At 38.6% G+C, this 21,335-nt stretch overlaps 1 protein-coding gene across 5 annotated transcripts in view; it reads left to right on the forward strand.

The window, feature by feature from the left end:
• Positions 1-19,809, forward strand: part of LOC143020962 (sodium-coupled monocarboxylate transporter 1-like) — a 153,090-nt gene extending 133,281 nt beyond the window's left edge. For all 5 annotated transcript variants that reach the window (XM_076178003.1, XM_076178002.1, XM_076177999.1 and 2 more), the window contains 11 exons: positions 812-942; positions 3,376-3,564; positions 4,215-4,375; positions 5,598-5,738; positions 8,866-8,924; positions 11,390-11,549; positions 13,427-13,545; positions 14,079-14,233; positions 15,397-15,545; positions 15,884-15,996; positions 16,133-19,809. In XM_076178003.1, the coding sequence (XP_076034118.1) occupies positions 812-942; positions 3,376-3,564; positions 4,215-4,375; positions 5,598-5,738; positions 8,866-8,924; positions 11,390-11,549; positions 13,427-13,545; positions 14,079-14,233; positions 15,397-15,545; positions 15,884-15,996; positions 16,133-16,329 (1,574 nt within the window). In that variant the 3' untranslated portion in view covers positions 16,330-19,809. The remainder of the gene's footprint in view (positions 1-811; positions 943-3,375; positions 3,565-4,214; positions 4,376-5,597; positions 5,739-8,865; positions 8,925-11,389; positions 11,550-13,426; positions 13,546-14,078; positions 14,234-15,396; positions 15,546-15,883; positions 15,997-16,132) is intronic.
• The last annotated feature ends 1,526 nt before the right edge of the window (positions 19,810-21,335 follow it).

Genomic DNA, 21,335 nt, shown 5'->3' on the forward strand with positions numbered 1-21,335 from the left:
CACTGGAACACTCAAGACGAACTCCGAACAATCTGAACACTTCCTAAGAAACAATAGCATATTAATAAGAATTATAGTTTAGAATTAAAGAATAGAAAATGAAATAAAAGAAAAATAAAAAGTTCTCAGTGGGTTCTTTCCCTCCTCTCTCCTAGACCGAACTTTCACCTCGTTTTGTTATTGAGGCCAAGACTAATACATTTATTACAGTTTGCTTATATTCTAAGCGTTAGAACACCAGACTTTTTCATACATTCTATAAACATATATAATCAAGTCGTGACCGGACATATTCCTTCGGTCTGTGGTCCACAGTGCTAAGAATAAAAGTTATATTGCCGACATTTTCCACTATCTTTGTTTTCGCTTCCCCGTGTGCCCGGGGCCACAAAGGCGTTTCTTCTATCAGACACAAATGAAGTTTGACCCTTAAAGCCCAAAACCTGCATTCCCAATGCCAATTTGGTTAAGAAAAAATATTAGTGCAGAAAAAAATGCATGTTTCTTGCGAAGAAAATACACTTTCTCAACTATAAGACATCGTAAGGCAGCACACAAAATAAATTGAAATAAATGAATAGATAGATAAAAATAAGTGAAAAATAAAAGTATAAGTATTTAAAAAAGACAGGTTTCTGCTCCACTGTGAGGATTTTTGCATTGATAAACAATCAACAGCAGTCTCACTTATTGGAATGACAGGCCCTAGCTCGAACGGAATTTCAACCGACCGAGACCCTATTTGGGCTGAGGTCAGCTCTGATGAACTTCGACCAAACCAGTGCCTGACGAAGCAATATTCCTCCTCCAGGTGGTCCGGCCGAAGCCTTCTATCACGGGATCCAGTGGTGGGTCATCGTCTTCGGGCAGGTGGCTCTTCCTGTGGTTGCTCTCACATTCCTCCCCATCTTCTACAAGCTCCGTCTTACGTCTGTTTATGAGGTAAGTCGTCCCTTCCCACCCTTCTCTCTTCCACTCTCTCCTTTTTCTTCCCCCCTTCTCATCTTCTCTTCCCTTCCCCCCTCCCCTTCCCCCTCGTCACCCCGTCTCCAAATCGCTTCCCTCTTCGTTCACTTTCCCTTTTCTTCGCCCTCCCTCCATCCCTTCCCTTTTTCTTCCTTTCCCTGTGCCTTCGTTTTCCTTTCCCTTCCCTTCTCATCCATTCCTTTCTTTTGCCTTCCATTCCCTTCCCCCTTCCCTTCTCCCCTATTCCATTACCCCTATTTTCTTCCTTTTCCTTTCTCACTTCTACAAATTTTATCAACAACCTTTAAATGACATTACTACAACCTTTGCTTCTACATTTCAGTCTGTTCCACCACTACCACTATTACAAGCATTACCTCTACCACCACTCACTACATCTAGCCACCCATTACCATATTCCTACCATCCATATCTTAACCTCCACCATTGATATTTACCACAATACAAATGATTGCAAAGGAGGAGCATGCAGACAGGAGACTTCATACAGGTCTTTAAGATTTTAAAGTGAATTGACAACATCAAAAGTGACAAAATTTTCACATTGAATGAGAATCAGACAAGAAACAATGGTCTCAAACTGTCCGGAAATAGATTCAATTTGGAAGTGGGTAGAAACAACTTTGCCAACCGTGTTATTAATGAATGGAATAAACTTCCTGCACAGGTAGTGCAATGTAGTTCAGTTCGAAGCTTTAAGAATCATTTAGATAAATACCTAAGTAAAATGCTGTAATGATTATAATTTATCTTATATTATTTGTTTTTGTTTTGTTATCATTTGTCTGTCTGATTTTCATTTATTATTAGTTATATGTCAATTTATTATTATTTACTATTTACCTGTTTGTTTATGATTTAACTATACCTATGCATTTATTTATGTATTTTATTTGTTATTTACATTATTATAGTTTTTATTTATTATTTCATTATTGATATGATTTTTTTTTCGCATCCGACCTAGATATGGATCAAAAGGTCTCCTGTTGGCATGCTCCGCCTTTGTAATCCTTTGTAATCCTTTATAACTAGGTTGGATGCAGAAAAAAGTTATATAAAAAAATTAAATAAATAAAAATTATAATAATATAGAGAATAATGAATAAAATAAATAAATGCATAGGTATAGTTAAATAGTAAACAAACAGGTAAATAGTAAATAATAATAAATTAACAGAAATAATAATAAATGAAAATCAAGCAAATAATAAACAAACAGGCAAATAATAACAAACAAATGTAGGCATTACAGCATTTTGTTAGGTGTTTATCTAAACGGATCTTAAAGCTTTGAAGTGAACTACATTGCACTGCCTCTGCAGAAGTTTATTCCATTCATTAACTACATGGTTGGTGAAGTTGTGTCTACCCACTTCCAAATTAGATTTATTTCCTGGCAGTTTGAGACCATTATTTCTTGTCGGATTCTCATTCAGTGTGAAAATTTTGTCACTTTTGATGTCAATTCCCTTTAGAATTTTAAAGACATGTATCAAGTCACCTCTGAGTCTGCGCTTTTTTAGGGAAAACAGATTCATATGTTTTAGTCGATGTTTGTATGATTTATTTTTTATATTTGGAATCAGTTTTGTAGCTCATCATTGTACTTTTTCCAATCTGTCAATAACATAATCTTTCTTAATGCCAACATTTCCTTTACCAGCATCTTCACTTCATTTTCGCATCACTACATTAACCACCACTTCTTCATTTACCACACCACTGCTATCTTTATCGCCACCTGCACACTAGACCAGCACCATCAGAAAGCTTTTGTGATATCTATATACCACATAGGGCCTACTTTCTACCACAGCCACCATCACATTTACCACAGTCATCACCTCCAGGGTCTCCAACACCACAACAGAAGATGTATTATACAACAGTGGATAGACCAGTGGTCTTGCAATGGACCACCAAGGGTAAACACTTACCATCTCAATCTTTACTTTCATTGCCTACTTTTGTAACTTCCATTCTATCATCTTTCACTTTCACTTAAATCACCTTAACATCCAACTGTTACATACTTTACTTCCTGTCCTCTTTACCACCACTACAATTTTCACTCAACACTCATATTTCTCACCATCAGCATTCACCACCATACTCACACCACTCAACTCCTGAAACAGCTTACATCCATAGAAGATGATATAGCTAAAACCATAAATGAATTAAAGATTAGACATGATAATTACAAAGAGACAGGCTTCAAGAAGTATAGCTCCTTTCTCATACATTACAACCAGGAAAACACAGTTAAGATAAATACATACTTTGATCATGATTTTTGACTCATCTCCCACTATTTTGTACAACGTTTTCAAGGATAGAACTGCTGGTAAACTATAACCCATCCTTCCTTGTCTGTTATTACAGTACCTGGAGCTCCGGTATGAATCGAGATTTGTCCGGTCCTTAGGGGCGGGCACCTTTATCATCCAAATGGTGCTGTATCAGGCCGTGGTCATCTATGCCCCAGCCCTTGCCCTCGCCTCCGTCACTGGCTTCCCTGTTTGGGCTTCCATTGTCATTGTTTGCGTCATTGGAACCATCTACACTGCATTGGTAAGTAGTCATAGTGTTATGCAAGTCTATATGATTGATTGATTGATTTATGAATTTTTTGGCTTGAAGGCCAAGCACGGAAGTCTATATGACTTGTGAAAAAAGAGGTCATCAGGTATATTATTTATTCTATCTATACACCATGGGGGTTTTCCCCTTGACCAGTGAAGTAGCCAAAATAAAAAACCATACACCCACTCCTACCTATTTCATCCCCACCTATTCCACTCATCATCTACTATCCTTTCCTCTTGTCTCATCTTAGCTCCTTATGGATGATGGGTCATCCCTGTATCCCACCTTGGCCCTGGGTCAGAAGCAATGCAGCTTCACTTAATTGGTGACCTCCCCTCTCTCTGCCCCCTCATACATATTGTTTATTCAGTAGGAATAAGCCAATCACAAAAACAAAAGGGAAGAAGAATTTGGAAGTGCTGGTTATAAGTTAGAAGGACTCTTAAGTGTTTTGAATAAATTTACTTTAGTGAAATTATGCTGTGATAGGAAATATCAAATGTGTGTTCTTTTATATTTCATTCAACTGAAGTTATTCTTCCATGATATGGAGATGCTTACAAGGGATTCTCAATGCTATGTGAAAATGTTTGGCATTAAGAGAACAGAATATTTAGTGTGTGTCTGTGTTTCAGGGTGGCTTGAGGGCTGTTGTGTGGACAGATGTAATCCAGATTCTGATAGTAGTGTCTGGGCTCATGGCCATCATCATCCAGGGGTCTGTGATGATGGGTGGATTCTCCAAAGTGTGGCAAATAGCCAAAGAAAACGGCAGGACTGGACCTGAACTTTTCAAGTAAGTTAAGGGATGGGGAGAAGGAAGAAAAGACTGCATGTGGCTTGAATGTTTCGGCTCAAGTCATCCCTCTCTTATTAATAAAATGAATTAACATCAACTAAAATAAAATCTGTTGATGTCATTACAAGGTCACTAAAGCATTCTATAGACCTGTGAGCATTAGCTAACCAGTAATTAGGCCTCTTTTGGAAAAGATTACCTGTGTTGAAAATAGCTTGATAGAATTTGGAATAAAACTGCATAGGCCCCAAAGTGACCATTAACCTCTTGAATACAATTATGCCAATGTAGGCATCATGAGGCACAACTGAGTATATGAGGATACCAGTGTCAGCTTCCTGATTATATTTATTTTATAATTGTAACCGAGTGACCCTCTTATTCTGTGAACAGGCTTGATCACTCCTTCAGTGGTTACAGACATTCTGGGTGAACGAGAACGAGTATAACAGCTGTAACTTTATATTTTATAATGCACATATTGTGATGCATCATTGTACATCAGGCAGCTAATATATTTACCTAGTTGTATTTTACGGGAAGGGGAGCTATGCTCGTGGTGTCCCGTCTTTGTATCTCATTTTATCTAAACTGTTATTAAATTCATGAATTGTTTTTGCACACACCACTTTTTTATCTAACTTGTTCCAGATGTCTATTACTCTGTGGGGAAAGCTGTTCTTTTCCAGGTCCCTTCTATAACTGTCTTTCTTGATTTTCTTTCTGTGTTCTCTTGTATGTCTACTATCCCATTTTATTAGATCCTCTCTATCAATAGTTTCTATGCCTTTCATGATTCTATAAAGGCAGCTAATGTGTGCACAAATATTTGACTCATATCAAAGAGTTTAAGGTGCCTTCTTCCCAGTAAACTAGTAAGTGCAGTCAAAATAAACCAGGAAGTAAGAATGGCTACAAAATTTACTTGAAACTAAATTAAAATGCTTTTATCTCCATAAATATTCAAGTTTATCCCACTCAGTATTGTGGTGCATTATAGGCTTCATTATGTCAAAAGGACCAGTGATAGGTACTGTACCTGCAAGACAGACATTAAAGAACTTTTTCAGAACTTCTTCACAATGTGAAGCTGCAGTCCCAGGGCCATTAGCAATGAAAGGATCAAGAAACCTTTTCAAAATGGGGAATCTCCTTTGTGGGAACTATGCCTATGGCAACATTCTTCAATTTGATTGACATGTTACTTTCTTTCTTGCAGGTTCTACATTGATCCCTTTGAGCGGCACACAGTTTTCAATGTCATCTTAAGTTCAATGCTGACCAAGATCACTCTCTACAGCTGTCATCAGACACAAGTGCAGCGCTACAGCAGTATGAAGAACCTAAAGCATGCATACACGTAAGTTGAATCAACTTCAGTAGGAGAGACGTGTCTATAAAGCCTGAACCTTTTTGTTGTTCAGGTGGATTCACTCAGCTGAGACTGTTGATGGGTACCTGCTTGCAGTGGTCTTTGAGAATGATCTCCCTGCCACTCATTTTAAGATCACATCATTATCCTCTCCTTCATTGTCCCTGGACCTGGCACAAGATTTATCTTCATCATTAACTATCTTTTCACCACTTTTTCACATGGAGAGAACTGACAATTGGTAACTGCTCCCCTCTTCCTCTCCTTCCTCATCTTCCTCTTCCACCTCTTACTACTAGTTGGTGATGTAGAAAGACAGAAGATCTGACAGACTTGATTCACAGCATAATAATGCATTTGTTAGAAGGAATAATGCTTTGGGACAGGAAGAGAGCCAATGTTGTACCTATCTATAAAGGGAGTAAGGAGAAAATCCTGAATAACAGACTAGTGTCTCTTACTAAAGGGACATTAAATTGTGTAAGAGAATTATGAAAGACAGATGAAATTAGTATCAAGAGGAGTTGGAGATTTATCTGCAAGGCTGGGAAACAATTTGGTTGCTGCTTTATGTCTATCTATTTATATACCAAGGGCTTCTTCCTCCTTATAAGGGAGGTAGCCAGTCAAGGTACACATCCACTCCACTCCCATCCACCACCCTTGTTTCCTTCTCATTTTAGCTCCTCAAGGAATTTGTTTGTCCTTAACTCTGTGCAGAGACCATACCACCTTTGTGTACTGACCCTACCACCAATGCATATTCTAGTCTAGGGTAAATTATTTTATTTTATTTATTTATTTATTTATTTATTTAATTTATTTATTTATTTATTTATTTTTTTTATGTTTTTCGTCATCTCTTCTTCTATCTAGTGAGAAACCACTTTTATATTTGTCAACAGTCTACTGTACATTTTTCACCCATAATTTTGCAAATATATTTACTTGATTGCCTAATTCACCTAAGACTAGTTTATAGGCGGGAACTATGCGTGTGGGGTCCCAGTTCTTATTCTGCAGCTTTCATATCTTGTTTTAAATTCATGTATCATTCCAGCTTTTGTTATACAATTTCTTAATCTATTTCAGGAGTTTATACATTTGCAAATAAAAAATTTCCCCCAATCGTTTTGCCTGCACGCACCTCCCTCTTTCTATTTACCTGACTTTAATATTTCTTCTATCTGATCATGTGGACTGGAGTCTGTTCTCATGGTAGTTTACATAATTTCTCTACTGTTTTACAAATCAAGATTTCTTTTCACACATGTGCTATGGTCCTCTTGCTTAAGACTGTGGCTCATTTGCAACAAGGATTTGCCTATTTTTAGTGTACTACTTTCTACACATGTTTCTTTTTTTCTTTATTCTGTTGTTCTATGATCTCTCAGTTTAATCTTTTCTTCCTGAGTTAACCTCCATCCCTTTTATTCCTCCATTAAATCTTTGACATTTTTTTTCATTCAGCATTTTGTTTTCTTCACAAAGACATTCAATTCAAATGTTTTGTTCAGTGTGGGTGCCATTTTTGTCGCTACTCTTTGGATTCTTTCTAATTTTCTTATGTTCTTTTTTGTGCTAGGTGCCCACAGTGTTCCAGCATATTCTAGTTTAGGTCTTATTAGTGTAACCACTATTTTTTTTAACCATCTCCTTGTCCATGTAGTCAAAGGTTACTTTCATTGATCTATAAGTTAAAAGTCTCTCCAAATAATTTATTGACATGTTTATCAGATGTCAAGTCACTTGAGATGATTACTCCCAGGTCCCTTTCCAAATCTACTTTTTTACTTCTTTGTTTCCAATTTTATATTGACCCGATACTCTATTTTTGCTTCTTCCAAATTCCATTATGCTACAATTCTTAATGTTGAAGTTCATCTCACATTTCTGACTTCATTTCCATATTTTGTCTGGGTCTTCTTGTAGCAATCTGCAATCCTCTTCTGTTCTTACTCTTGAGTAATTTGGCATCATCAGCAAAGAAGTTCATGTAACAATTTATTCCCTCATCCATATCTTCCCAGTTCGAATTTTTATCTCTAAGTACCACTCTCTTTTTTTCCCAATTTAAGAAATCCTTCATCCATTCCAGCAGCTTACCTTGTATTCCTATTATTTTAATTTTTTATGTGGTACTTTGTCAAATGCCTTCTGCAAGTCCAGGAAGGCGCAATCTGCCCAGCCATCTCTTTCTTGTATTATCTCAATCTTGGGTAAAAACAAATTAGGTTTGTGGTACACGATCTTTCACTTCTAAAGCCAAATTGTTTAGGGTTTACTATTTTATTTTCTTCCAAGTGTTTGGTCCATTTGTTTCTGTATGTATGTATGTGTGTGTGTGTGTGTATTTGTGTATGTATTTACCTAGTTTTACCTTGTTATATTTTATGGAATGGGAGCTATGCTCGTTGTGACCCGTTTTCGTATCTCTCCACATCCAGTTTATTCTTGAACTCGTGTATAGTTCTGTCATTCACTGTTTAGTTTGTTCCTGACATTGATCACTCTGTGCGAGAAACTGTTCTTTTTCAGGTCTCTTCTGTAACTGTCCTTCTTTAGCTTCTTATCGTGTCCTCTTGTTTCTCTCTTGTCCCATTTCAATAGGTCATCTCTACCGAGAACTTCTATCTCTTTCATAATTCTGAAGATGGTCAACAAGTCGCCTCTTTCCCTTCTCTGCTCCAATGTTGACAGCTGTAATTTCTCCAATCTTTGTTCATATGTCAAATTTGATAGCGTGGGTGCCATCTTTGTCACCGCTCTTTGGAGTCTTTCTAATTTCTTTGGGTTTTTCTTCGTGTTTGGTGCCCACATTAATATAGCATGTTCTAGTTTCGGTCTTATCAATGTAGTAATTATTTTCTTTACCATCTCTTCATGTGTGTATTCATACATGAGTATGTGTATTTACCTAGTTGTGGTGTACAGGTGTGTATTCATGTGCCAATGTTCATCCACATGTATGAACATGTAAGCATGTGCATATGTGTATGTGCGTGCACACACCTATCTATTTATATACCTGCAGGTGTGTTTGTGTTTGTACATATATTTCTCCCAGTGCCCTTCTGAATTTTGCCCTATTAACACTATTTATGTGTCCCAACAGGGCACTACTGCTCAACGCTCCAGGATACAGCCTCCTCGTATCACTCTCTATGCTCGCAGGTGAGTCCAAAGGTTGGAGTGACTGTGGGATGGGGTTGGGGAATCGGGGGTCCTTGATGGAATAGTGGAATAGTCTGGGTAAGTACAATTCCTCAACTTTTTCTCTCTCCTTCTCTCACCCCCTCTAAACTTCTCCTCAAATTATATCTATTTAATTATATACCACACTCCCTCATTCTTGCTTTATCTGCAAATACTCTCACAATAGACAGTAAAGTTGATTTCAGAACTGGAAGATCATATGTACCAAACGTATTAAGCATTTATCCAAGAGCAGTTCTGAGTGGATTGTGTGTATTTGGATCTGCAGAAAGCCATAAGGTACCTCATAAATAACTACTATGGAAATTAGAAGATATTGGAGGAATTTAAGAAAACCTTTAGAAATAGATGAAGGATATTGTGAAAGACTGAAACATGAGGATAGCAGTAAAGAATGAAATGTCAGGAGAGAGGGAAATGACTAGTGGAGTCCCACAAGGCTCAGTACTGAAACCAATGTTCCTGATTTATGGAAATGACATGAAGGAAGGCATTTTAAGCTACAGTAGCAATTTTTCAGGAAAAGAATAATAGATGAAGAAGACTGCAAATTGTTATAAAATTATCTAATACTGGAGTTAAATGTGAAAAATAAACTTCAACACCAAATAAAACAAAAAATCAAAGTACAGGTATTGGAACTAAGCAAAAGCTAAAGAAGACAATGAATAAAAAAAATTACCAAAGCCAAAGAGGAGAAGGATAAAGGAATATTGGTCATGAATAATGCATCACCCAACACATACTTTTGACAAACCTCAAAATTTATTTTCAGTGTGGGTGGAAATATAGTGCATAAACTAAGGGAACATATTTGGCCCCAGATTAGAATATACAGCAATGGTATGGACCCCACAATGAAATATATCAATTAGAACAGCAACCAGATTGGTAAAAGAAACAAATTACATGAGCAAATCAGAAGGTTCCTATACAAAAAGGATAGTGACCAGATTGAAAGAATACAAAGAATATAACAACTAGACTGGTACCAATCCTAGCAGACAATAATATATGGAAAGATTAGAAATTATCTATCTATTTACCAAAGGCTTCTTCCCCCCTTGTAAGGAATGTAGCCAGTCAAGGCATGCACCCACTCCTATCCATCACTCTTTGTTTCCCTCTTGTCTTAGCTCTTTGTGCTCTTTGTACATGAAGGATTATCCCTGCCTCCTGCCCTCTGCCCAGGTCAGAAGCAATGCAACAAGACACCGTACATCCACAGCAGGGCTGCTTCACTTACACAGCTAACCTCAGAGGTGGATGGAGTGGACATGAGGGGATGCCCAAGGATGAGATTAATGGATGGGGTCAAAGGGGCTTTGAGCAAGAGGGGAATGTCTGTTGAGCAGGGAAAGGAGAAGGCAGGGGATAGGGGTGAGTGGAGAATGGTTGTGTAGGGATGATATTTTGACACAGCCAAAGGGGATTTCCTCCCCTCTAGAAATATCAAAACTATTCTTATGAGAATAAAGAAGGGTGACATGGTTTGTCATAGTTTTTTTTTTATTATTATTATTATTTTCTTATTATGATTTTTTTTTTGCATCCGACCTAGATATGGACCAAAAGGTCTCCTGTCGGCATGCTCCGCCTTTGTAATCCTTTGTAGTCTTCAGATCAGCAAAAGGAGTGGACAAAATTGACAAAGAAAATTTCTTGGTTTGGGATGGGAGAGTAATGCGAGAGAAAACTGGAAAAGACTACATGCATGAAAGATATAAGGGAACAGTTTTTCCACAATGTTGCATCAAGTTTTGAAACAGCCTAAAAGAGGAAATAGTCCAGTCATAAATCAAAAGTGAATGCCTAAAAAAGGAAATAGTCTAGTTGTATAACAAAAATTAATGAAAAAAAATAGTTTTGGTTGATATAGTCCCCTCCCCTCTCACTTTCTTCTTCCTCCATCACATTCTCCCTTCCCATTGAAACCCCTTTTCCCCATTACAGTATTTTCTCCCTTCCCTTTCATTTCCCCCCTCTGGTCTTCCCCATTGCTTTCCTCCTCCTCAATTACTTCCCTTCCTCCCCTTCCCCCCCATTATTTCCCAAGTCTCTGTCAATTTCTCCTTCCCCCATCATTTCACTCCTCCCCTGTCTTTATCACCCTCCCCCTTCCTCATCACCTTCCCCTTTCTTCATCACTTTCTTCCTCCCAACCCTAGTTAACCATTACCCTTCCTTTAGCTCATTCTGTACTCATTGCTGTACTCCCCCACCCTTGCCCTACACTTCTCTTTTCTTATCAATCTTCCCGCATATCATCTGTTTACCCTCACTATTACCCTTATCTTCTTCCCTTACTTCCATCCTAAGCTTTCACCCTCTCCCTTACTTTCATCCTTACTTACCCCAACCCCATCTCCCATTGATCTTCACCTTCACTACTTTAACACCTTTCCTCTCTTATGTCTCTGCAGGTCTTGTGATCTTTGCTGTGTACTCTACATGTGACCCCTTGGCTTCTGGCCGCATCACTAGTAAGGACCAAATCTTACCACTGTATGTCATGGAGTACATGAGCCACTATTCCGGACTTCCAGGCCTCTTTGTGGCGTGCATCTTCTCAGGGGCTCTCAGGTGGGTTAGATATTGGTAGACCATGTTCCTCCTCATGTTCTTTGTGTTATGGTTAGAGAACCAATGCCCATAATTCACTGCAGGTCCTTATCTGAAGATGTCTGTGGATGTTAACTTATTATGTTTACAGGTACTCCTCGTTTAACGACCTACTCGGTTAACGACAACTCGGAGTAACGACGGGCTTTATGACGTCGTTTAACGTAAATCTCCCGAAGTTACGACGTCGTGTACGATAATTAAGTTGGCTGAGGCAAATTTGTATGATGTTATAAATGAACTTGTACGGTGGATATTAGCTGTGAGGTAAAGTGTTCTGAAGCTTAGGTCTACATTACCATCCTGCAAGCTGCAAAAACTACCTGGGGTACAGTGTATACCGGTAGTGGTAAATTTTTAGTTTCGACCATGGGCGCAATATAACAATAGAAAATTAATTATTAATTTTGTAAATTATAATGTATCAACGTAATATGCAATTTTGTGAGCGGAAATGAAAAAAAAAAATGCTAAAACAGATTTCGTAAGTAACGAAGTCATGTCGGACGAATGGTACACCATGTTTGTTATGATAGATGCCGATGTCGAAGAAATGAAAGGATGATAAATTAATTCGTCTAACCTAAACTAAACTAACCTAACCTGTGTTTAATAAATCATTACCTGCAAATTAAATGTCATCCGGCTCGTCCTCGTTGTCGTCGTCGTGAGAGACGTTGGCAGACGACAAGATGGCGTCCCGAGCCTATGCTACCGACTTCGTTCATTAGCATATTTTCTTGTAGCAAGGTATTTTTTACTTTCATTTCCGCCCACAAAATTGCATATTACGTTGATACATTTTAATTTACAAAATTAATAATTAATTTTCTATTGCTATATTGCGCCCATGGTCGAAACTAAAAAAATACCCCGGTATTCAATATGGAATGTCAGCATACGCGGATTTGGTCATATACGGTAATTTTAGGAACCTAACCACCATAAATAAACAGTAAATAAAGCTTTAATGTACTGTATAAAAGAGGGAAAATACATGAAAATAAAGATACATGTATTGCTGGACATTGTACATACAGTACATGTACATATATGTATACACTTTCGCTTAACGACCAATTCGGTTAATGACGGCGCGCTGGTCCCAATTGTCGTCGTTAAATGAGGAGTACCTGTACCTCTAAGTCCCATAGAGAAAACCCTATCATACCTGACAAAAACCACACTGGCATACCTGTACTCGGGACATCATCCAACATTAAGACACTATCAATAGTCCTGGTCATAGATTCAAGCTGCCCCAGATTCAACACAGAACACCTCGGACCAGGGATGAGCTAAGCTAAAAGGGAAAAGATTGAAGTGGGGTGGTGCATGTCTTGGCTGGCTATCTCCTTTGTAAGGGGAAAGAAGCCTTTTGGCATTGAGATAGTGAATAGTAGAAATAGATGGAGTGGACTTGAGGAGAAACCAAGAATGAGTGGATGGACAGGGTGAAGGGATCATTGGGTATAAGAGGAATGTCTGTTCAGCAAGGAGGCAAGAATACAAAAGATAAGAGTGAATCAAAAGTGGTTATAAATGGAAGAGGAAATGACATACTTTCAAATGGGAGCACTGTGTCTTGGTGCATTGCCTCTGACTCAAGTAGTGTGGTAAGGGGACAGAAGTGGCCTTTGTCCATGAGGAGCTAAGATGGGAGGGACAACAAATGGCCTTTGGATGGGTTTATCTTGGGTGTATGCTTTGACAGCCTCTGCCTTATAAGGTAAAGTCTTTTAGTATATACAGTATATATATATGTAGTTACCTAATTGTGTTTGTTTGCATTTATATTTAGTTCTATGAAGTGACCTGACCTATATTGTCTTTTGCAGCACTGTGTCTTCAGGCCTAAATAGTCTAGCAGCTGTGACGTGGTCTGACGCCCTATGTACTCATCCGAGGTTTGCTTCCATGTCTGAAACTGTTCAAGCTCAAACTACCAAGATGATTGGTATGACAGCACACAGATGTTCTCTGTCTTTTTTTTTTTTTTTAACTTTTGACATAATGCATTAGTAACTTGCTACTTCCTTGTATCCACAATATATGATATTCTAGCTATTATACATGGAAGAACTCTTTGTTCAATATGTGTACTGCTACAACTACATTCCCCTGTCTTTTTCTTTTGCCCCATCTTTTCTTTTTCTTTCCTAACTTATACAGTTCTATCTCCACATATCTTCTCTTTCCCTTGTACCTTTGCCCATGTAAACTTTTCTGTTTTTGTCACTCTTCACCTTTTCATAATATCTCTCACTTATGGACATAATTTTCTTTCTAAAATCTTTGACAATCATTATTGTTACTATCATAAACTGATATGTATCATATCCTTTGTTGTTTTTGTTGTTGCATTTGTTCCTTTGTTGTTGTTGTATTTGTGCCCAGTAAATTCAATGTCTTTCACTGTCTATGTTCCCAATTGCTACTTATTGATCTGTGCCATCAACAGACATTTCATATTAGATATTATTATTCCAGCACTGATCTTCGGGGCATTATGCATGGGCTTTTCTTTCCTGGCGCAGCGGCTTGGTGGCGTCCTCCAGGCAGCCATTGCTGTCAGTGGGTCAGCAGGGGGTCCACTCCTGGGTATTTTCACCATGGGCATCTTCATGCCTTTTGCTAATGCCAAGGTATTATTTCTTTTGTCCTACTGGATCATTCTTTGTTGATTTTGTGATGCCCAATATTACATACATACATATACCAAAGGCTTTTTCCCCCATACACGGGGGGGTAGCCAAAAAGAGAGTCATAGAAATCACTCCCACCCATTTCATTTCCCATACATTCCACTCCCCTCCACCCTCCTCCCTCCCTCCTATCTTAGCACCTCCTGGATGATGGGTCATCCCTGCATCCTGTCCACTGCCCTGGAACATGAGAGAGGAAGAGGGAAGAAGTTTGAATGTGTTTGAGATGAAATGTCTGAGAAGTATGATAGGGGTTACTAGGCTAGATAGAGTGAGGAATGAGGAGGTGAGTAGAGAACAGGGGTGGAAATGGAGCTGGGAGATAGGGTTGATGAAAGAGTATTAGGATGGTTTGGACACATGGAAAGAATGAGTGAAGAAAGATTAGTAAAGGAAGTGTGGAAGGCAGAGGTGGAAGGAGTGATTATGAAGGGGTGTCCTAGGATGAGATGGATGGATGGGGTGTAAGGGGCTTTACAAAAGAGAGGAATGTCTGTGGAGGAAGGACAGGAGAGGACAGAAGATAGGGGTAAATGGAGAGGGGTTGTTATAGATGATGCTGTGATGCATGAGGGGGAGTGGGTGGGGGATGGGGAGTGAGGAAGTATGTATGAAAAAAAAAAATTGACGCAGCCCGAAGGGATTTCTCCCCGTCTTCTCCTTTTCTGCATGAGGGGATGGAGAGGGGGGGGTTGCCAAATTTATGAAGCAGCCTTGCTGTGGATGTGCTGTGTCTTGCGACACTGCTTCTGACCCAGGGCAGTGGACAGGATGCAGGGATGCCTAATATTAAATTAATTAATTAAAGAGATTGATCCTTGGGTGAAGGGTATTTAAGTGCCTCAAGAAACCCATCATTGTAGGATCTATTCCTCATTTGGAAAAAAATATTATTTGTATTCCCAACAAAATCTGTAAACATGCATCATTGTTGGAAGGGATTGATGCTGATGATGTTCTTGTGATATTCTATTTGTCAGTCATGGACCGCTGCTTGGGGAAGTCACACTTGTTTGACCTTTACATCCAAGACATGATAGATGATTGACATTTCCTGAACACTCACAGGTCAATGGATTGATTGATTGTGCTTTGTTTCACAGGGAGCATGTGCAGGTCTCCTGAGTGGTCAAATTGTAGCACTCACTATCACCTTTGGTGCCATGACGCTAAGTCTCACACCTCAGTTGCTTCCAACAAGTGTGGATGGCTGCATTGGCAACATCACTCATGTAGTTCAAGATACCATTAGGTAAGTAGAAGAGGAACAAGAAGCTAAGAATTAAGTTAAGACCTTTCCCATCCACTGTGTGAAAGTTAAGAACCTCCACTGTGTGGAAAGGTGTAAGAAACACTGAGGTTGATAAAGAAAGAGATCTTGGTCCCAATTGTCTGTATAACTCCTGATGGAGGATGTTGATAGTTCTGCTGTCCATCTTGCAGGACCACCACAACCTGGTATCCATCACTGGTCACCTAATCTGATGAAAAAGAAAATGAATTATAACTGATAAAGTATTACGTGAATGTAATGATGTGTTCTGTTGACCAGTCAGGTACAACTTAGTTATGACACTTTTTTTTTGACAGGGTGGAAGACCTCACCTACCCAAAGAAGCTATTAGCAATATCGTACACAATGTACTGTCCCCTTGGTCTAACAGTGTCCATTGTAGTGGGCACATTGGTCAGTCTTCTGACATGTAAGTACTGTGTGGTTTTGATTTTTCATGCATGAATTGATTATTACGTTCATCCTATCAGCTGGTACCCACAACAGCAAAATGTCCACTGTTACATCATAAAACTACATTATTATGTATTCATTCTCTCATACAGGTTATGGTGAGAAAAAAAAAATTGATCCTGACCTGCTCCACCCATGTGTCAGATGGGCAGTAGCAGATTTACATGAGGAACCCAATCACCAACTGACTCAGAATGGCAGAGGGGAGCCACATGATATCACTACTTACATCACCTGCAAGGAAAATAATCAGGGATGTGAAAACCAGTCCTTCTCTACGCCACTATAACACCCACTTTAGGTCCCTTATTAGTAGGGGCAGGAATTTATCCCAGCATCCTTGTACCACTAATAGATAACAGCTAATACACATTATATATACATATATATTTTGTTATGCATATGAATTTCAAGGTTGTTCAGGTAAATAGATAAGGAGGGTTATTACTTTACATGATAGGATCATTTGTTAATGGTCATGTATATGTTTCTCTTTAGTTGACAAAATTAAGGAGATCTAAAACCTTCAACTCTTTACTTGTCTTTCCACTGATGTTGGATTATTATTTTCACAACCTTGTTATGAATATTTTGATTCCTACCACTTGATAGAATATAGCAGGGCTCTGTGAAGATTCCATTCAATTCATATGCATAATGTTGACATGAAATACTAGTACCTTATTCATGTATGGATATGAGCAGACTATGATACTTTGGTCTTAGCAGTGTTACTTGTTGAAGACAATTGCCTTATTTGTACACAATGTTAAGTGCGCAGGATGTCCTAATATATTTTAACTTCATGTGGTAGACCTTCATAACTAAGTGATCTCAAAGTCGAGTAATAAGTGCACAGGTAATAGTGAATTATACCTGTAATGAACCTGGATAATAATTATGGACACAGGGTCTAGCCACAGATTATTAGTGGACAGTGCTTTATTTTTTTTTTTCTCTCTCTTTTTTTTTTTTCTTTTTTTTTTCTTCATTATAACCTTTAAGTCACTGACTTACTGTGTAATATCAGATTATTATTTTTTAAACTGAGATTTTTTTATGTTAAGCTCCACACAAGGAGGCGAGACAATTTTGGCATCTGCACAATAGCAGTCTCAGGCACCAGGATATGAACTGGCTTTAGAGTGCATATGGTTGTTTATATGGTATTGGCTTTGAATGTAACTGACTGATGTGAAGTAATGTGTATATGATTAAAATAAGTATGTAAAATATATGTATTATTGTATATGCATACATTATTCTCGAGTAGTATCGGTGAATCCCAGCATGCAGTTATCATGGAAAGGTATGAAAATGCAACATGTGTGTGATTGCTATATGCTTTAAAGATATGTATGACTCTGCAGCGTATGTGTATGTAGCAAAGATTGGTATGCATATAAACATAGCATACTCTTCCATGTGCTTGCAAGAATATCAGCATATTGTTACACATTCACTTTGATATGCTGTTTGTCACAAGTAAACCCAGAAAAGTAATACTGTACTGGCTTTACTTGTACATCATCATGATCATGAAGTTCAGGTTTTTGTAGAATTAGTATTTTGTTGTAATATGGGATAATATTTTAATAATGACACAATAGGACCAATGTATATGCTTGATACAAAGAACAAATGAATGTTTGTGTGAATGAAGAAAATATTGTATGATTATCATAAGGTTTACAACTGTCATATATTTATGCACATTTTTTTAGCATTAAGCTTCCCCTCTCCAAGCAGGTGGTACCCATCTACCATTTCAATGAGTGCGAGTCTAATAGTTACAGCTTGTAGGGGAGAGAGAGGTTGGAACCAATTTCCTCCCTACATCAGTTGTCTGTATCTATATTGTTGACATCTCATTTATTATGGATGATGAGTCTAGAATGGAAAATATCTATCCAGCCCATGGGTGTTGCCACCTCAGCCATCACATGTAGGTTCTTCCAAACCCTTAGAGAGGATGAAAGTGGGACTAGTTTTCACACCCTTGTTTAAAGACATGTATTGCCTCAAATTTCACTGACTGGAAACCCAGAACCCTTCAGTGGCTGACAATGGTTCCTAGGCCCTCCTTTAGACCTCTCTAATAAGAAAATATTGGATCATTATATGTGCTGTATTAATGTGAGACAGTGTCTGTATATCTGGGTTAAAGTAGTGGGAACAGGGGGGCAGCCACTGGTTGTCAGTTCTCCTCATGTGAAAAAATAGAGGAAATGCAGTTGAAATTGTTAGAGATCTTGGATCTGGTCTGAAGATTGTGTGTCAGCCCCTCAGGGCTCCTCCAGATGGAGGTAAGGGTGTTGACAGGTTTTGTAGATGGACCACTATTTGCAGGTACCTGTTACCAGTCCACCTGTTTTAAAAAGTGGGAGAGGTGGTTAAAAGAAGAATATAAAGGAATGGCGGAACAGTTGTAGTTAAAAGTATACCAGAATATGTTGAAAAAAGAATGCTGCGTGACTGAGCCATAGAAGCAATGATAATGTTTGTTGCCTCAATTTCCATTGACTGGAGACCTGTAGTCCCATAGTGACAGGCAATGTTTCTTGGGTCCTCCAATAAATATCTCTTGGAAAAATCTTTGGATTGTTGTCTATATTGTATTAGTATGAGAATCTTTCTGCCAGTGGCTTTTAGCAGTAGCAGGAGGGAAGCAGTTGCCAGATGGAGGAAATACAGTTGAAATTGATTAAGAGAACTTAAACCTGCTCCAAAGACTGAATGTTAGCCCCTCAGGGCTGAACTTTCACATGGAAATGAGGTTGTTGTAGATAGGAGATGATTCTTTCTGGATCACCACCACCATCATGGGTCTTCCCATAGAAGCATCATGAATAAAACAAAAATTTTGACCAGTCAGTATCCCATATAAGGATGCAAATGCATGTATATGTTTTTCCATACATAACAAAACTTCTCACTGAAGCCCAACTGGAGATATCAACTATATAAATTTCCTGTATTCAATACTATAGGAACTTTTGTGACATCTTTGTAGCCCAGAATCACACAACATTCTTTTTTAAGATTTAAGATTGGTTTCCACTGTTGATGTATTCACAACTTGTACTTCCCCTCCTTTCTGCCACCTTCTTTCAGTCTCTACCACCCATACAACTTCTCTTCAGGGTTCCTCAATGCTGACATCAGGGCCATATTTGCCCATGGCCATCCCTCTAAGATTTTAGGTATTTGAGACCCCTTCTGGCACTTTAGTCTTTCACCCCACTAAAGCTGACAGCCTGACTAGACTTCAGTACATAACCTTAAATCCATTTTGAGGATCTTCTGAAGAATTCTATCCATAATTTTTTTTATATATTTACTGTAAGATAAAACCATATGGTCTCCTTGGTCCTGTGGGGCCCCTAGGCTTCAGCCTTATGAATAACATAGCCCCACTTGACACTCAAATTTTATAATTTAGATTTCTTTTAGGGGTCATTTTCCATTGTCTAGCAAATATGGTTTCATAAGTCCTGTGAATCTGGGAGAATGGTGTAACTAATCACCATCTGCATAGTGAAAAATATGCAGCTTTGTATTCTACATTCCTGAAAATCCTTCCTAAGAATCCTTGGGAGTATGAGGTACCCTGCCACAGCGGGACTTACGCAACAACACCCAAGTTTTATTCAACTAAAGGTTAAAAAATGCTCGAAATTATTTTAAAATGCATTTGTGATTATTATATATAATGGTCTTGGTGGGTTCTTTTTTGTGAAAGCATTTTGATAATAAAATATTAATTTTTTATTGAGTTTTCTGTACATCAAAAAATATTTGGTATCTGTAGTGTCTTGCTACATTGCTTATGACCCAGGCAGTGGACACCAGACAGAGATGACCCTTCATCCACACAGAGTTAAGATGAAAGGGTGATGGATGGATGGGAGTGTATACAAGTCGTAGTTGACCACTTTTATAAATGGGAAGAAGCCTTAGGTATATAGATATATAGAAAATTATATTCTCAAACAAAACCATAGTTAATGCCTCTATGAAAAGAAATGTGCAGCAGTATTGGTATTTTGAGTAAATTTCTGTTATTTCAGATTTTATTACTTTGAGGGAGGGTGGAGGAGTGTGGAGTATTTTCAGGGATGGAATGGGTGGGAATGATTTTATGCCTTTTCCTTTTTGGCTACCTCCCTCAAAGGAGGGTTTGTAGGTTCAGGTTCTTGGCAGACCTTATTGCAATATCAGTGGCAGGAGGTGCTAAGATAAGAGGGAGGGTGGAGGGGTGTGGAGTGTATTCAGGGATGGAATGGGTGGGAATGATTTTATGCCTTTTTCTTTTTGGCTACCCCCCTTGTAAGGGGGAAAAAGCCTTGGTATATGTATATGTATGTATGCCACAGTGTCACATGTCACGTCATGCCTACCTGGTGGACAGACAATGCCTGCAAAGTACACCCTCATGCCCACAAGCTCTTCTCACCATTCCTTGTAATGCTGAGCTCTTCTTCAAGTTGCAATTCATGAAAGTCACCTAGAGTCTCTGCAACCAAGGTAAGTTTGAGGGATGAACAGTTTTATATATATATTTACTTAAGAGTTAAAAAGTAAATGGAAGTAGTGAGCAATTAAGTGTGGAGGCAAGATGGGCTTGGTGAAGGGGCCAGGCTAAGATATGCACAGGATCTGGCTTCAGTGGTGGGCCTTTATCACATGCAGGCTTGCTTGCAATGACACGGGTGTGTACATACAAGCTCATGCATGCACACACACCACACACGTACACCCTTACAGTCGAAGTGACAGCGAAGATTGGAACTCCAGAAAAAAAAAAATCAATTTTCATGGATATCAACAATGAGGGAGTACCTTTTTGTATTTATAGGAAAGGGGAAAGCTCGTGGTGTAGTGGGAAGGATATGAAAAAAGAGAAGGTGGAGGGATTACTGAGGAAAATGGAAGGAAATGAGGAAGGGGAAGACTGGGTCCAGGAGGCCAGGCACCTTGTAAACAAAGGCCGGATGATTTTGGAGAAGAGGAAGGGCTTAGCAAAAATGTAAAGATTAGAAATATAGATAAGAGCAGCACAATGGAAGGTGAAGATGATAATTTCCATGGATTTAATGAGGGGGGGGGATACCAACCTCCTCCGATTAGCAAGCCTAGAGGAAAAACTTGAGAAAATGACCGAACATTGGGAGAGTAGGTTCGGTCAACTTACACGGATTGTGCAGAGAGTTGAAAAATTGGAAGAACTAGAGTAGGTGAACAAAAACCTAACTAAAGAAATAGAAGAATTAAAAAGACACTTAAATAGGTAAA

This window comes from Oratosquilla oratoria, chromosome 41 (genome assembly GCF_046742065.1).
Source record: "Oratosquilla oratoria isolate Oo_2021 chromosome 41, ASM4674206v1, whole genome shotgun sequence".
In the NCBI taxonomy this organism is placed as follows: domain Eukaryota; kingdom Metazoa; phylum Arthropoda; class Malacostraca; order Stomatopoda; family Squillidae; genus Oratosquilla; species Oratosquilla oratoria.